At 39.3% G+C, this 18,296-nt stretch overlaps 1 protein-coding gene across 2 annotated transcripts in view; it reads right to left on the bottom strand.

The window, feature by feature from the left end:
* Positions 1 to 105: 105 nt before the first annotated feature.
* The window catches only part of MOSMO (modulator of smoothened), a 31,195-nt gene continuing 13,004 nt past the window's right edge, over positions 106 to 18,296 (bottom strand). For both annotated transcript variants that reach the window (XM_030284705.4, XM_030284704.4), the window contains 2 exons: positions 10,531 to 10,743; positions 106 to 3,890 (listed from right to left, as the gene is read on the bottom strand). In XM_030284705.4, coding sequence (XP_030140565.1) covers positions 3,706 to 3,890; positions 10,531 to 10,743 — 398 coding nt within the window. In that variant the 3' untranslated portion in view covers positions 106 to 3,705. The remainder of the gene's footprint in view (positions 3,891 to 10,530; positions 10,744 to 18,296) is intronic.

Raw genomic sequence — 18,296 nt, 5'->3', positions numbered from 1 at the left:
ACACCTGAGGGTGGGACACACCTGAGGGGACACACACACACCTGAGGGGGGGCACACCTGTGTGGGGCAGGTCCGGTTCCAGTCAGTGCAGCCGGAGCCAGTCACTTTAGTAGACAATTTATTTTGATAAACTTGCTCAATAACAAAAATACAAGTGAAGAAAATTATGTTCATTTTATACAGTTTGTATTAACATTTGTTCGGAAATCATTAATTGAAAAAATGCTCTAACCAATAGAAAACAACCCTCAGTAAAGGCCGGGGGCCGCAGGCGGCGGGCCCGGCCTCGAGCCCAGGCAGGACAGCCCGCCTGCAGACACCATTTCCTTCATTATGTTCATCCTTCACAAAGGTTTTAAAGGACAGCTTCCATTTTCCCGTGTGTGTGTGGGGGCAAACAGGAACCTGCAGTTCTGGAGTGGTTAAACAGGGACAGCAGGAGGGCCTGGGGCTGGGAGTGTGGCACACTGCCCGTGCCTCGGGACACCGGCATCGCTCTCCGGCTGGGTTAACAGCGCAAAAAACACCGTAAATGGTTAGGCTGGTGTGTTCTGGGAAGCACACCCTCCCCAGGTCTGAGCCAAACAGCTTCCAGGTGATAATTTCAGCTGAGCTCAATAAGATTTACACAGACAAATTTACTAGTTTTTCCTTCTGAAAGTATTTTCAGTTTCCAATCTTACATTTTGTTAGCCAAATAAATGACAAAGTGTGCACAAATTACATTATGATGGGATATCAAACCTTAGGGAGGATTTAGAAGCAAAAGAATAAATGGAATTCTCTAGTGATGTATGAAATGAGCTGTCCTTCAAAAAGTTAAAAAATAATGGCAGAATCAGAAAAGTTTATGTAAACACTCAACACAAATATGGGATTACCTTTGGAGAAGATTCATATGGAAACATTTGCTTTTCATGAACTGAAAAGGTCTACAGATGTTTAGGCATGTTCAATACGAACTTCCTGTAGTTCAAAACAAAATCTTGTGCAAATAAAACCTATAAATAGTCTTCAGCAGATTTTACAGTGATGCTCTTAGGTATGAAAAGAATGCACACAACTTTAAAACAAAAGTAACAGACATAAGTTTGACAAATGATTGCACCATAAAACAGTGTTTTATATACAGTTTACAAGATATGATTTTTTGCTATAAATTAATACTGTACTATATAGTACTTAGTGACCTTATTAAAAGCAACTGTTGACAGCTGTCTCTTCAATTACTGGTTTGGGTTTTTTTAAATGCATTTGGCCACATCTATTTCTAGATTTGAAATGCTCAAATATTTAATAAATCTATTTGCTAAACCTTTGCTAACATTTAATAATTCATAGCAATAGCACTGGCAGATCAGATCAATTTCCAGTCAGCCAGACACAGTCTGGCTATGCTCCAAGTGATTTTGCTTGTTTTTTTAAAAATAATTATTATGATCCATTTAACCAAAGCCTAACATGATGTTACAATAACTGAAATAAGTAAGTTGGAGGGGCGGGAAGGGAAAGAAATTTTAGCAGCTTAGAAACTCTCCCCACCTCCCAGCTGTGTTCCAGTCACAAAAATCTTGAACTATTTACAAGTGTAACATTTCTGAAAATGTAATTTATAATCCAAGTTTTAATGAATACTTTATCTTAGGACACAATAGTGGTAACACCAAGATTTTGAAGATATCAAGCAGTTGAACCCTGCCTTTTACCTCCACCACTATCATTAGGGGCCTCAGACTGCCCATGCAGATGAAGGCTTAAATTAGGAACCAAATTATAGCTAAACCATGACTTCCGAGTAAGTGCTTGGCTGTATTTACAGATTAGTATACTTTGGAAAAATTTAGTGATCCATAAACACTCCATTCTACCTGTGAATGAGCTGACTGGAAAAAAAAATACTTAGAAACCATTCCAGTGGCAAGTTTGGTCAACAATTTCAAAAGAAAATATACATCAACAAATTACATTTTTGTACATTTTTGTATTGGGGAGGGGGAAGAAATGGAGAAAGGCAGGGACCCACTATGTTCTGAATGGCACAGAGTTTAAAATAATTGTGCAAACTGTGTTAAACACTCCAGCTTATCTGGTGATTACTTTGGAAACTGCAGATTTGATTTTAACAAAAATCTCATCCTAAAATGACTGTCTATTAATAATGCAGTTCCTCTAGTAAGCTCAATGAAACAGTACTCAAAACAGAGAATTTTTTTGTTTTCAGTATTAATCTCAGGCAAACTATGTATTAACTGGAAAACAAATACTGATAGTGCAGGCAGCTTCCCTGGAACACCAACCTAGTAGTGAATTAAGATGTCTGTGGATTCAATGGTTTATCCTTGTGTTGAAAAATAAAACTAATTTAGTGAGGAATATTTACTCCAAATTTTGGTGGCCATTAAATCTACATTTAAAATAACTTTAGTAAACAAGGCATACATTTTTAACAATTATATTGCTCATTTTTTTGGCAAAGATGAATTAATACTCAGCTGAAAATAAGTTCATCCATCTTTGCAGTGGGATAGTGTTTGCATTACTTTAAACATTGCATTTTATATGTGCTAAAAGAAATGCTTACCTATGCTAATATGCTGTGCTTGAACATGTATGAATGCTAATGTAACAATGAAGTAGAAAAAAGAGATTTTTCTGTACAACAGTTGCTAATAATTTAAATAGTGTCAGTTTCCCAAAATTAGGATTTTAAGGTATGACATGATCTCACCTTCTACCCTCATATACAAATAAATTACCATAAAAAGAATTTTAGCTTAACTTAAAATTGCACCTAGAAAGGCATGGGATCGTTTGTACCTATTACAAAAAACTGTTAAAATCAAGGGCTGCTACAAAGAATGAGGTAAACTGAAGACTCTCAGCTATGTGGCCTTCAGAAAAATGGCTTTTTTCTATTGAGTTCTAGTTTTGCACACCACAGTGTTTTGCTAGCAAAGCATTCTGAGTTCTTTTCCAGGAATCATTTGTGTGTATATACATATATATACATATGTGTATACACACACACACACACACATACACACACACTGTATACTGCATCAGCAAAATATATATATATATTTATATATATATATTTATATAAATATAAGGACGAAATCCCCCTCTAAAATGTTCCTTAGGGTTTCCTAGAGCTTGTGGGGGAGCAGGGGATGTATGTCTTTTTGCTGTTACATACATTGAGAGAACATGTTTTGATCTATTGGCTTCTTGGTGCAGTAATGCAAGATTGATCCACATTGGTGCCAAAGGCTTTGCTCATTAGAAGGAAGATGTAAAACACTAATCTCCTAAACAGTGAGGCCAGCCTCACTTGAGTTCCTCCACAACCCTCTGGTCCACCACAAAGTTCATAAATACCTTGACTTCCAAATTGTTAGACGTTAAAAACAGGAACAGTCCAGTAATGTGAGGCGTTATGCTTGTCAGTGTAAAGCATTCTTCACTAGTTCCTATCACAGTGCAGACCTGACTGCATTGACGTATGCTCAGGAGATTAGTCAACGTGGTCTGTATTTGGTTATGGGAAAGGCTCTCCTTTTTTTCATCCAAAGTGCATAGTGAGAACAAGTCAAAGCATTCCTCTTCTCAGTCAGTGTTTGATAGTCTGATTTAGGCATCCTCCTGAGAATGCAATTCTGATGTCTTGCTCTTTTCCAAAATAAAGTCCTGCATTCCAGACATTCATCAGCCAGGTAAACAGACTTTGCCAGCAAATAGAAGTCCCACTATTGTAAAGAAAATGGATAAGACAAACAGTACATACGAAGACCCAACCACTGTGTTATTGGGTAATTTATACGGCTGACCTCCAACTTCATTGATGTAAAATCCTATTGGAAATATTAGGGCTGCCATACAGAATAGAATCACTGCAAAGAAAAGAAAAAGAAAAAAACAGTCACTGATGTGTTAAAGTGAAAATATTTACCTATTCACAGAGTGCTCCAGAAAAACAAGCAAAATATCCTGACTGAACTGAAGAGCTGATAACTTGCTTGAAATGACTGAGTAGGCTTTATGATGCTTTCAAAACATCCCTCATCTAATCCCAAGAAATACTAAAAGTCCCCAATTTTGACTGTAATTTCAGTTCTGCTGACTATATCGTGAACCCTCTTTACAGAAGAAAAAATTGGTAGATATACTTCTATCACCATCTCAAAGTTCAGTCATTTCTTCTCCAGTTATTTTAGAGTCATTTTGCCCAGTCAAGATAAAGTAACATTCAGCATTGAAGAAACTTTTTCTATTATCAGTTGTCTTTTTCCAACTGCAGTTGCCCTCTCCCATTCTTCACACATTCATTTTCTGTAAAAGCTTTGCTAAAATAGAAAACAGTCAGACTGTCGTTACAGTTTCTTTTAATATTAAAAGATACCAGCTTCCTAATGTTATATCAATGTTTCCTTAGATAATGAAATATCCTTAGAATTTCTCATTGTAATACAATGAAATTAAAAGTTTTCTGATTCAGTTTAGTTCAAACTTCTTAGTGAAAAACTAAATTCAGACTCTGTGAACAAAGAGACCAAGCAATGAGGGTTTTTATTTCACTTCAAACTCATGTGTATGTTTTGTTCTTGCAACTGACTCTGTATGAAAGTAGAAGAAATCCAGAATGCCTGCTAAAAAATTACATTACAGATTTCACAGGCTTTCAAGTATCAACAGTAGCCAAGATTCCTCACAGCACATTTCAATATCCTGATCAAATCCAGGAGAGAACATCCAGTGATGTTTCCCAAATGACAGCTTCAATGTTTCTGTAGCACACCTTTGCAAAAGTAACCCGGTTGAGTTTGGATGTAGCTGTGCAGGACTCTACTGTCAACCAAGGCAATGACTTCTAAATATGGCTCCTCTGAGGCAAGATATTCTTCACAATAAAAAGGATTAATTTTTGAATTGGTTTGATTGTATATACAAGAATATACAATTGGGTTTTTCTTAATCAGTATTAGAATAAAACAGAATTTTAACTGATTCTACCAGTTTAATCAAGTATTAGTGCTTTATTCTTATTTCACTTCAATGTATTTCAGCGTTGTTTCAGACATTATTTACTGTGAGTGGAACACGGCACCACAATACCTATTATTCAAGCAAATCAAATTAGATCTGGGGGAGAGAGGAGCTGAACCTGCTCTGTTCTCTCACCAATCCCAACATCTTCTGACACGAAGCACAGCTCACACTGAAGCCCTTCCTAGTCCTCAAACTCTGCCTATAACCGGGCCACACAGAAAAAAGAAAATTCAAGCCAAGTTACAATGCTCCTGCCTGAACAAAGTGCAGAAAGGCTGACTTTTTCAGCTTTCTCTAGTTAACACAGGCTGCTGCTTTTAGTTTGTTAGTAAGGGACACAGGAGCTGTCATTGCCTCCTCTTTCCCTTCTCTTCTACCATTGGGTGGAATTACCATTCCACCCAAGACAGGGGAAACCCTGGGGATGCTGTTCCCTACTTGAGCCTCCTTAAAAGACAAACAAGCAACATCAAAACCCACTGGTAACCGTAATAACCATCACCTTAATCACCACTCCCCTGCAAGAAGTGCTGCAGCTGCTTTTGTTTCCAAAGGTATGTAAAATAAAATCAGGAGCTTACCTGTCCCCTTTGGCCTCACCAGGACAACATTTCTGGCCTTTCAAATGAGGAAATGATTGGTTGGAACAGCATCAATATTTTTTAATGTAGCTTCACTACTGCTCTTCCTCACTAAACACAGGTGCTCCAGTTCATCCAGCTACAATGCCCACAATAAACCCATTTTTAAGTGGACTCTGTGTATATCCAAGATGAACAGTTTACCACATATTTTATAACTTAGTGCTTATGATTTCCATAGCACAGGTATCAGCTTTGAGGAAAACCCACTAATATTCTAGAAGATACTGGGCATGATGAATCTGAATTCAGAGAGTGTCCAAGTAGGATCTGGACATAAACAAAGAAGGATGCTTTCATCAACCATGATCCACATCAGAACATCTGCTGCTCCTTGCCTTCCAAAACACATAAAGCAGCTTTCACAACACCTTGAGCCAAGAGCAGCCAGCACCAGGATCATCCCTTCGGCTGCCAGGGCCGGGCAGGAACACCCCGATGTCCCACTGGAGGGGGCCCGTGTCTCGCTCGCACCGCCGGGTTATTCTTCAAAGGGGAAGGGAAAGGGCACAGTCAGAAAACATCTGCAGCTGCACAGCTGCCACATTCCTGCTCAGTGTCACCTCATTAGGCCATCTATTAGAACAGAACCACAGACCCACACACCAGACGCTAAACATTAAACAATGAAGAAAGTTTTAATCCACACGATTGTTGGTTAATGCAATTCCACATGACACAATCTAATCCTTAAGAAATGTTTCCTTTTGTTAATTGCACGTCAAACATCTGAGTCCATCTGCAGAAAGCATGGGTGTTTCTTGAGCAGACCTATGTAAGTTCAAGAAGAGCTTTCTAGTCTGCATTTGAATAGTGGTTGTCAAAAAAACCAATTAGTTCCTCTAATTCTTTAGCTTGAAATTGTTTTGAGCATCTAATGACAACTTCAAAAGAAATCTGTCTTAAAAAATGTTTAGTCTTCAGAGGCTCACTGTCTGCTTGCCTCTATACAGACACATAACATAGAAAGCAACCTGCTACAAATCTTTAATAACTCAAGAAGCACTTTATTCACTGGGGAACACCAGAGACAGACATTCACAGGATAGTTACTGTTAGTTAAGGATGTGATTATCCTGCTCCATTTTTACTTGCATTCCAAAAAGCAGTCCATTATTGCTCATGAACTTTTACATCCTCAGGGACAAAAACCAAACCAATTCCAGACTCTCTGGTAATTGCTGGGAAAATGGTAGAAATACGATTTTTCTGCCTAGCATCTTCTCCCTTGATACATCTCAGAGAAGCAATTCATTCAGTAGTAGCAGACATAGGATTCATCCCCTTTCTGGTTGCAGCAGATGGTGAGAGACCTTAATCTGTACAATGCAAACAGATCTTGAGGGAGCTCTGTGAATTCCTGCAACAGCCAAAATTGTAATGACATACATGAGATCACCTATGTGACCTCCATGGGGAATAAGCTCTGGACATTGTTTCTATTTATGGAACTTAAGAGTATCTGTCTGAAGGACCATGAAAATGACAACATTTGAGATTTCCATACCTATACCACATCCTATCTTATCAACTGGAAGATAGAAAACAAGCACCCTGAAAAGGCCAGAGATTTACATAAATCCAAAGCAGAGGTAGCAACACAGGAGCAGTGTCAGAGACATGTGGAAAAATACCAAAGTCAGGTCACCTTTTGGCTACCAACTTGTGTCACTATGTGCCAGGGCATAATTAGAGATGAGATGGTATAGAAGCTGGGATGGCAAAAGGCAGTTCTGGTATACAATCAAAGGAACAGCTGATCAGAGCTTTGCCTGCTACCTACACATGAGGCACAGCTATGTGTTTGTAACACCCTGTTCATTGAGGAATCACACAAAACCTGGGCAGTGCACAGATGAACACCAACAAGGAACCCACTCTCCATTACACTGTATGAATGTGGTACTACTGAAACACCAGTGATAGTTTTGATGGTATCTATGCCCAGAGTGACAAAATCAATCACATCAGCAGGAATCCTGATTCCTGAAAGACACTTCTCTACAAAAAATGATGGAAAACCTTCACATTTACCTGTACAAGACTTTTGTCACTCATGCAGTATGACCTGCAGATGACCTCTCCACAAAGCTGTTTGTAAAGATGTCAGAAAGGATAAGTTTCAGTGCAGTAAACCCACCAACAACTAGGGAATGAGGCAAATGCTGTGCTTGTAAATATCCTTTGGGGTGTATCCCTTCAGAAGTTGCATAGAAGAAAGAGAACTGACAGGTTAGACTTCTGTGTTCATGTCTCTTAGCTAAACAAGATAAACAAGACCACTCTTAGCAACAATTCATATTTATAGGTATGCAGATGAAAAAAAGTAGCTATAGGTATTTACCTGAAAACACCTGGAGTCATCCCAAGATTACAAGGAAAAATTCCATGAAAAATATAAGTTATGCAACTATATATAAATGCCAGCATGAACTGGACAAAAGTGACCTCTTACCAGGCTTTCCCTGCCGCTCTCAGAGTTGTAAGGAAAAGGCTGAGCAAAAGGATTCCTTTGCCTCAGATATTTACTCCAGACCCCCTTGCATTTGAAGGAACGGAGCTGCCAGTCCCAGAGCTTCCCTTGGAAGCCCCAGCAGACTTCTCTGCCTGCCCAGGATAGCATGTCCTGCCTTGTGTTCAGAAAGTTCTGTGAGAAGATCTGCTAGCAGCCTGCACGAGGGCACCGAGTTTTGAAATCACTTGCAGATGAGACGTAATACAAATATGAAGTGTTCCCTACCCCCTTCTAATGAGTTACACGTTTTCATCTAAACAGCACTGGCATTTCACAGGAAGGATCTGCTTAGAGTATTCCAATGATTCCACATGGCTGCATAGTTCCTAATACTAACCTACAAATAAGTTACTAATTTGGGTTGTATCCAATGAACCACAGAAGTCACTCTCAATAACTTTTTGAAAAATTTAGAATTCTTCCTTCCACTCACTTCTATTTTTCAAAATTAATTTTCCTAACAAGTAAGTTCAGAGATAAAATTTCCCATCATCTTTGTTAACAGGAATGTAAAGGTCACAGAGTTGTATGTATTAGAGAAGAATACCAAAGACATTGAATTTTATAATTTCAGCAACACAGAGATCATATCTTAATAGAATTATGAATAATTCTGACTTGCAAAAGAACAAATTAGTGTGTTTCATTATTAAACATCTCATACCAAGAAGACAAGTGCTGAAATAAAATTGTCCTTCTATACTGAGACATCTAATAATGAACCTGTTGCAAGCCTGAAGAAATCTCTAGAGAAAAAGCCCAAAACAAAAAAGCCTTAGGGTACCACACTTTTTGGCTGAACTACTCATCACAGCTGTAGAAAACTAAAGCTGCAGGGATGTGATGATTTCAGATATTACAGAAAAACATTGATATCTAGAACTCAAACTCCACTCTTTACCCAAGAGCTTTTACTCCAGCTCACTGTAAGCATTTTAACTTTATACAGCATTTGACACTAACCTCCCCCGCCACATATATTAGCTACACATGAAATATGTATAGATAAACAGGTGCACTGGAAAAGTTGGGATGGAATATTCAGTAATACTCATGTCTGCTATTTTAATCATTCACCGGAAAATAAATGAAAGTCAATCATAATGGATACAGCATTTCAATAGCTCCATTGTCTGCAAGAGCAGCACTGTTAATTTAATATGCTGTGTAGAAATGTTGTCAGAAAGATGGCTTTGATTGTACAAGTGCCTCAATGAAGTACCTTTGTTGAAGCTGTACACTTTTTAATATTATTCCCTTCCCAAAGCCAAGGTTAAATCTAACTTGCATCAGGTATCATTAAATGTCAGAGTTCCATTAAACCTTATTTATGCCTGTGTAAACCACAAACTTGCATTTCTAGTTAGTGTTCACACTACTTTTAGTGGTTTGTCATAATTCAAGTCAATTTAAAAGCCCTCAGGTTTTGAGTTTTTTTCATGCTGTCATTCCCACCACTAAGGCACCATTTCACACAGTTGGGCTAAGCCTGTAACACACACCAAGAAAAGGAAGTTTGAAAGTTATTCCCCTTGCACATTATAACTGGTTTTTTTGCACTGAAGTAGCCATAGGATATGTTCCCTGTGTGCAAACACAGGGCTGCTGGAGCAGGCTCAGCTGTGAGGAGTTACACTGGTGCTCATGCAGAGCACAGTGAAGGAGGCAGAAAAGCATTGGTACTCCTCCCTCTGGCTAAAGCACGGCTGCAGGTCACTTCTGGAAGCAGAAGTGTTGGTGCTGTGAAGCACAGCAGATGCTCTGCAGTGGGAAATCCTCCTGCATAGCCAATTAGGATGCAGACATTCTGAATAAAGCAGCTGCTGTGAGCATGAAGCAGAACTGAACCAGCCTCAAGGCCGAACAAGGTATTCACGAGACACCTGAGTAAGGACAGGTTACCTCAGATGTACCAACTGCCTCCTCTGCCTCAGAGACGGAATTTTCAGTAATTGCAAACTGCTAGGATTGAGTCCTGGATATATGGGAGTGGGGAAGTATGAAATACTACAACCACTCAAGTCAGAACTGACCTCTTCTATCCCTGCTCATTTTCTTAGGTCAATTAATGGTACTGCCCAAGGAAAGTAAAGGGGTCAGGCCTTCCTTTCTTTCACACCATTATTCCCTCTCAATTACAGTCACTTAAGACACCAACCCCTTTATTTCTCAAGACTTACTTTTCCCTCAGATGTGGTATTCAAAGAGAAGGAATGTTTTGCATAGCAGGAGCCCTAAGCAGTTGCTCCTTTCCAACACTGTGGTGTTATTTCAGACTCCACCAGTTTATCCTGCATACAGGTCAACTGTGCAGTTGAGGTCACTTACTTCCAGTGAAAGCTATCCAGCGGGCATATTTAGTAGCTTCTCTTCGCCAGTGGGAAGCCACCAGCAAACCACATGTGACAGTTAGTGAAATGATTCCCATTATGATGAAAAATAACGTAGTGACCCACTCGGGAGGCAGCCGTGGAGGAATACAGGTCCTGTCACGTCCATGGATGGTTTGACACTGTCGCACAAGGCCAACTGTGAGAGCACCTGAAAATACATAGCAGAGAGGCAAGTAAACTTTCAAAATCCTCTCTGAGGGGCGCTCAATTGCAAACCACAGCTCAGAATTGCCCCAAAGTAAGGGATTCTTTCTTTGATGAACCTTAGTAAGCCTTTCAAACACGGAGGATGGGGGGCATGCTATAAACATCTGCCTTCATGTTCCTTTATCTCACGCTTGCACAAGCTGAATTGAGATGGCTGCAAGCTGTATCTGGTTCCTGAGTGGCAATCAAGGTCTAATCAAAGGATAAAGCACTTGTAATAAAGCCTGCCAATATCTGCTAACGTGGTAGCTGACTTGCATAGAGGATCACTCCGTCATCTGTGCAGGATGAAGTACTTTTATAGTCTAACAAAATGAGTTGCAGCCCCCCTAAAATGCATTTAATTGTTTAATATATTTTCCCCTCCTCTGTAAATACAGCTTTAAGCCTCTGACTCTTGCAGCAGAAACTGCATTTAATTAATGTATGATTTAAAAAACATTAAAAAAACCCCACTTCTTGACAGTAACTCATTAAAGAGAGTCCCTCCATGCAAGACTTGATCAATCCTTTTGACTGCTAACAAGAGTTACTACACACAGAAACTGGGATCTACAGAAAAGATCTATCAAAAAGATCCTAGGAAAAGGATAAGATTGGTACAGGAACCATAAAGATTTAACCAATATGATGTATTTTCTGTTAAATAATATTTTTTTTTAAATCTTATTTTAAATCCAAGTCAGTGCTTTTGAGACTCATAAAGAAGCTTTCAGTGAGCTTTAATAATGAAGTTATCTTTCTAACTCCAATTTAACATGCAAGATTAAGATTCATTTCTTCCAGTGTCTCTTAATTTCCAGTGTCTCTTAGATTTCTCAATTTTGTCTTTTCTTCTGAACCGTTGCCCTAAATAATCACAATTATTCTTTATCTACATTAGCATAAAAATCTAACAGTGGACAGCATTAGAGTCAACATCTTTCTCCACAAATTACTTCAAGTAAATATGGTTTCAGTTGACCTGTATCAAATAAAAGATGGACAATTTAGATACAATTACAGTAAGACTGAGAAGCTTAGGTTTAGGATGTCCTTTGGAGGGAGAGACATCTATCACACTTTCTAGCCTCTTTTTGGGGGAAAGAAAAAGTGTGTAACAAATTAGAAAGCCAATAGTCAAAAGACTAACCAGTCCTAGCATGCACCTCCTGGCACCCTGGAGTTAATTTCTACAGATCTCTCTGCTCAAACCTGAGCGATGAGTACCAGCAGAATTAGCTTCTGAGCTTAGAATTGCTGGGTTAGGAGGCAGCATAGTATGTTTTATTAGATGTTTAGAGTCTTATTAAATGAACTACTTCATATCCCAGGGGATGAGAAGAACCAAAAGCGAAACCATTACTGAACCTGTTCTGTTGAAGTATTCTTGCAACATTTGTTTAGATTACAAAATCTGTCTTATTCAAATATATCCTTTTAATTACAGCCAAAAACTGAACAACTACAAAACCAATAAAGTTGGCATTTTCTGCTCCAGCAGTCACACCACTGCTGTGCACCAGGATCACACAAACCTGAGCCAGGGTTACACAAGCAATCCTGCCCAGCTCCATGCCTGCACAGTACAGTTTTACACAAACTGCTTCTCTTCCATAGCTTGCAATGTTTTCATTGCACATCAGCTGCTGGGGCAGAGGGAGATGTGCCTGTGTCCTTAAATGTCACGCTCCCAGGAGCACACACACTGCAGAGCCTCATAGAAAACACTGAGCAGTTTCCTGTAGTTTGGGGATAAAGAGGCTATTCACTGCAGCATCACAGAAGAGGAAATTAATCCCAATCACTGTGCAAGACCAGGATTTAACAACAATTTTACTATCCTCACAGCAGAAGTCAGTTTTTTCTAAGCTGCAATTCTAATCAAAGAATGACTACATAAAAATGACATCATATGCTCAATAGATGTTTTCTGAATTCAAAGACCTCTCCTGACTTCAGTGGCAATAATTTAGTGCATTTTTAACTTTGGAAAAAGTAGCAATTATAAGAGAACTCTGCTGAACATGGTTCCATTTTGTGTCTTAACTGAAACTGAAAAAACCAGCTGCTGTAGATTAGCATGTATAAGCAAGAGACAAATATTTCATTTTGTACATGCAATTTGCAGTTTATGTTGAAGATATTTTTCAACTAACAAAAGCAAACTTAACATGTCAGACTCAAGAGAGAACCAAAGCTAAGCCCAAAAATACCATATCTAGAGGAAACGGAAGAGAATTCCATCTTGAATTATTATTTTTAATGCAATTTCTCTTACTATTAATATCTACTACTTCAAAAGGTGATTAAAAAAAAAAAGCCCCCCCCCAAAACAAACAAACAAACAAACCACCCAGAAATGAAAATGAATAAAACAAAAAAAAAAAAAAATCTCTGAATTGTGAGTACCATAGTAGCATTCCTTCTTAATACACAAGGATAGTTGCAAGAAAGTATTCAGAGGATGGCTTCCTAAACACCACTTCTGGTGCCCAAGTGTATTAATTTTACTCTGGTGAGTTTTTTTGTTTTGGTTTTTTTTTTAATCAGAGTTTTTAAATGTCAGCAATTAAATTTCAGAATCTAACATTTTAGAGGAAATCTACTGAGCTTTATGGTTAAGATCTTTCTAGCACAAACAGAGTATTTTTTCTTAACTCTGCTTTATGGATTACAAACCTGAAGTCGATATACTCCATATTTAAGGTTTTGAACCTTGAGTATGCAGCCTCCAGGGAGCCAAGTGGAGAGCAAGAGGTCTGTGAACCGTTTCTAAAGGTTTCACAAAGGTAACTGGAAAATCAACCTCATTATGTGCTCATAAATTCAGTTCAAGTTCAAGTTGTCTACACAGGAATACCTGACTTGTGTGCATAAACTGGGCACAAGGAAATGAAACCTCAGGGCTCATCCCACAGTGACAAATCTGTTGAATTTAGACTTCAAAAGAAGTCTCTAGTGTGGAAAAACAGTATTCATTTGCCATGAAATTCAAAAGAAGAGCGTGTTTATATGGTATTTTATTCTGTTGGTCCCATTCTGAAGCAATCAAGTAAACAGTTGCCAGGGAGTTGCAACAAACTTGTTATAGAAAATCTTGTTTCCCCTTATCTAGTCTGTCATTGAAAAGAGGGACAGAGGTATGAAACTGCACAGAGTCCTTCTGCCTATAGTTAGAGAACAGCTCAACAGCCCATCTCCAACCAATCACCAAGTTCCACTGAGATCCATAAATAAAAGGTTTTTAAGTCATCCTCTCAGAACTACTCAGCATAATTGCTGAAAATCTGAGCACCTAATACAGGTATGGAACAAACAGCACAGCTAATGTCAGAAGATTAGGCAGCTGAAAGATGGAGCCAGCCCTAAACATCTGCAGTAAACACAGCTGCCCACCCACGTCCCCCTGCCTGCACGACTCAGCCCTCGGGAGCCACAGGGAGAGCCCTGAGGTGCAGGAGCTGCTCCCCTGCTCTCACCTGCCTCTCCCTCCCCAGAGCTTCTGAGGCTGGCATTATTCAGGTCAGTACAGCTAGAGCAGGAGGTGATTAGGATAGATATGCTAATTACTAAAAATGAAATTCGACCTTTATCAAATCAGAGATTGCTGCACTGAGTAAATGTTACTGAAGTGGTCCTTATTCTTTTCCAGTAAATCTATTCCCTGAAGTGCCAAAGCATTTCTAACACATTAAAAAACCTCTCAGTACTGACAGTCTGTGTATAACCAGGGCTCCAGTTAATTTCAGAGAAAGATTTTGTGGTCATCCAACTCCTCAAAATCACTAGTGATGCTCATTTTTCAACACTGCATATTTTTACTAGAATCAATTATTTGTCTTGAACAAATACACCAACACTGGGGAGCACCACCTATTTAACAATTAAATTTCACAAAACCATTGAAGAAAAGAGGGGGAAGGACACCAAACCAAGGAAAGGCAAGCCCTTATTTTCCCCCCTGTTGCAGATGTGCAGCTGCCAGGGAGCCGACCCCCAAGTCCCACTCCAGCCCCGCAGTGCTCTGCCATCCCTCTCTTGTTTCCCTGGTAACTACAGAGCCACCAAGGAGGCATCACACTCTACAGAGAGAAACAAAGATTGCTGCAGCCCTTTAACTCCCCCTCCTCTACATCACTTCTGAATTATTAAAAGTGGCACAGCAATAGCACGGCTGGAAAGCACCAGCATAATAATGGCCACTCAGATGTTCAGTGTTCATCTGTCATCTGAGTGCCAGGACATGTGGGATCAAGTCTGCCAGATGGACACAGGAGAGGTGCCAGTGCCATGAGGAGCCTACCACAGCACAAGAAACAACTAATATGGTAAAAGCAAGATGCAGTGAATGAGGTGGGGCTCAAATGTTAGGAGGTCCCAAAACTCAAACAAGCTGACACATGAACCTCCATGGCACAAACCACAGGGGTACCTGCTCCTCCTCTGCGCTCCCCTACTGCTCCAGCTGGAAAATTAGTTTAGTCTTTACCATCATTTTAGATAAAATACTATTGCTTGGGTTTAATTGCATCTGCAACTCCTTATATTCCTTGACAACTGCTTCCTTACTTCTACCTCCCCTATATCAACCACATCCTTAGCAAAATGCTCAATACTAATATTAATAAGCATTATGGCCAAATGCCTTGTGAGGGGGTTAAAACTGGAACTGTCCCCAGAGAGCCACCTGTTCTCCCTCCTTCATTGTCCTGATGAGATGGGGTGGTGCTGCTGGAAATGCCAGTTGTGACTGGCAGACCTGCTCTAAGGAGATACTTTATAGTGTACTGTGGACTTGTCAAACCATCTTTGCTAAGTGAAAAGCACAGTTGGTGCTGGTGACATAAATCTTAGAACACTGCCAGTGTGGCAAGGACACTGCTAAATTTTATGTTTTAGCAATGAGCACAGTACATGGAGCTGTGTTACTTGGGCACACTAAAACATTCATTGCTGCTGGTTAGGTAACAGTCACATGCAAGGGAATGACGGATGTGAAGTTAAGGGCAGCTCAGTTAATCCATTCCCTGTAACTCTCACTGGGCCACAGGCAAGGACAGCTTGGTTTTGGAAAATTTCTAAGTTAAATTCAGCTGATAAACTTGAATGGGAAAAGGTGTAGGTCCACCTAAGGGGAAAGGCTCTAGCAATGAGCAGAGCTGTAGCTTGTTGCCCATCCAAGGGGAAACTTGAAAGGTCTAAAGAAAATACAGTGATTTGGTCATGGCAGACTAATTCTAGGCACCAGTGCTAAGGATAACCATCAAGTTGGCTTTGGCCAGCTTGCCTTTAACAAGCTGCTCCTTGCCTGCAACCAAGCTCTCTGACAGAAGAGTGCTTTCAACATGAGTGAAGCGTAGCCGAGGAATTTCTGAGAGGAACAAACAACACAGCACGGAAAGAATAGTTCCAATGCACCTACCCATATAGGAAACAAGGAGGAGGGACTTCCAAGAAGAAAATTTTCAAAGTCATCAAAGGAATTTGGCAGTTGAAGTGGGATGTTTCCCATTCTTACATATGGAATTTATTTTCCTGCAACAGGCACTTGAAGGGATGTTGCTGTACAAAGGGGGAAGAGAGAATGACTTCTTTGGGTTTATTTATATATATTTTGTTTTGGGCAAAATTTATATGAACTCTATAGTCTAGGTAGTAGTTTCTTGGAAACAGAGGGCTCTCTCTTCTGCCTTTCCCAAAATCCAGGGAACTGACAGTACTGATCATTCCCTACCACAATCTTGGAGGTACTTCATACAGTTAATTCTACTTTTCCAGTTCAAAACTGCATTAGAAAACAGGTCCTGTACCTTCTTATGAGATTAGCTATGCTCTTGAATAAGCAATGCAGGGGTTACGGGAAAAGTTATGCCTTTGTACACACCTCTGGTGTGAAGGGGAAAAAGATAACAGCATCCTGCTGGTTTGCAAAACCAAGGAGGAAAAAAGAATTAACAATGCTGGGGAAGAACACCAGATCCTGTACAGCAAGGCCCATGTTTTAAGACTCAAACAGAATCTTGGGGTCTCTGAATGTCAGGTCCCACTGAATGAGGCCCACAGGCACAGCTCACAGAACTGCTCTGTATCTACAACTGTTAAAGTTACAGCCTTGTAAATTATAGTCCTCACCTCAATTTTCAACCTTGACCCACTAAATCAACTTTTACAAGTTTACAGCCTCAAACAGCATAATATCAGGACATTTTTAAAAACAGCACATACACATAATTAACTGCAACTAAGTAACTATATGCAAGTGGAACCCCATTTGTGTTTCAGTCATTGTAGGACAACACGGTAACTGAGTTATACCTGGGTAGGTATAAGGGTATAAAAAAGAATAAAAAAATAAGACAAGATCAACTGCCAGTCTCTAATCAAGTATGAGAATACAATGTCTAGTACAGTTCATACAAAAATAATTACTTCTTTTGTGAGGAATGGAGGCAGTTTATGCTTTATCTTTAGCACTTATGCTGCTAAAATGACTCTGAGGTTACCATGCAAGTACAGTATTCAGGATGTAGCAGAACAGATTGATTCTTCCACTGCGGATGTTCCAGTACTTTGTACAGGTAGCAGATTAACAGGAAACCAAGACTCACTAAAATAAGATTTATGAACGTTAAAGGATGATCTACAGGAAGGCTGAAAAGATCAGCTGCAAAGCCACAGAACATAGAATAGTTAAAAGAAACCGGGTTATAAATTATCTTTCCAAATCTTATGCTTTTGGCCTTTACTACAATTTGTCTCTCAAATAATCTAATAGGTATCATAACCCTGGGAAAAAAGCTTTGGAGTTCTCACTTTGAAGAAGACCAGATCCAAGATCAATTCATATACCCGCTGGATTTCTATTGGTATGAAGCAAACTGCTAAAAAATATTTGTACTATGTTAAAAAGTCCGTTTTAAACAAAAACCTAGATTTACTTGTCAAGTTCCTGTTATATCCAGAGGGCCTCTTTTAAGAACCTTGTTGTAAGAGTCCTTGTTGAAAGAGTCCTTGTTGTAAAATTATGTTATACAACCTGTTATTTCTCTTCTACTCCATTTATCCTCTTCTCTTCAAATCTGATGCTCTCTTCCTTCCAAACCAACTCTGAAATGGATCATCCTTCTTGCTCTAGAGATGTAAAGGATATTTACTCGCTTCAGGAACAAAGTATTCTTAAAAATATTCATACACGTGAGGTAATATCCTTGGCTTCAAACACAGCTTATGTTAGCTATGAGGAGCCTACCAACTTATCTATATTTAACAATCCAATTTCCAGAGAACTGAACTTATTAGGTACTATTTTTGGTACTCCTTAGAAATCTTACTGACTTTTAAAGAGAAGAATTCAAAATTTTAGAGTCTAAAGCAAATGTCCAAAGAGTTGTGGTCTATTAGCACACAAGCTTGCCTTGCTGCTGAAGAACATCTGGTGCTAAGTTGCCTCAAAATTTTTCAATTCTGTGTTTGTATCATGCCTAATGCAAACCAAATCCCCCCTCCACAAAG

This window comes from Taeniopygia guttata, chromosome 14 (assembly GCF_048771995.1).
Source record: "Taeniopygia guttata chromosome 14, bTaeGut7.mat, whole genome shotgun sequence".
NCBI lineage: Eukaryota > Metazoa > Chordata > Aves > Passeriformes > Estrildidae > Taeniopygia > Taeniopygia guttata.
This window is presented reverse-complemented; position numbering and strand designations above follow the sequence as displayed.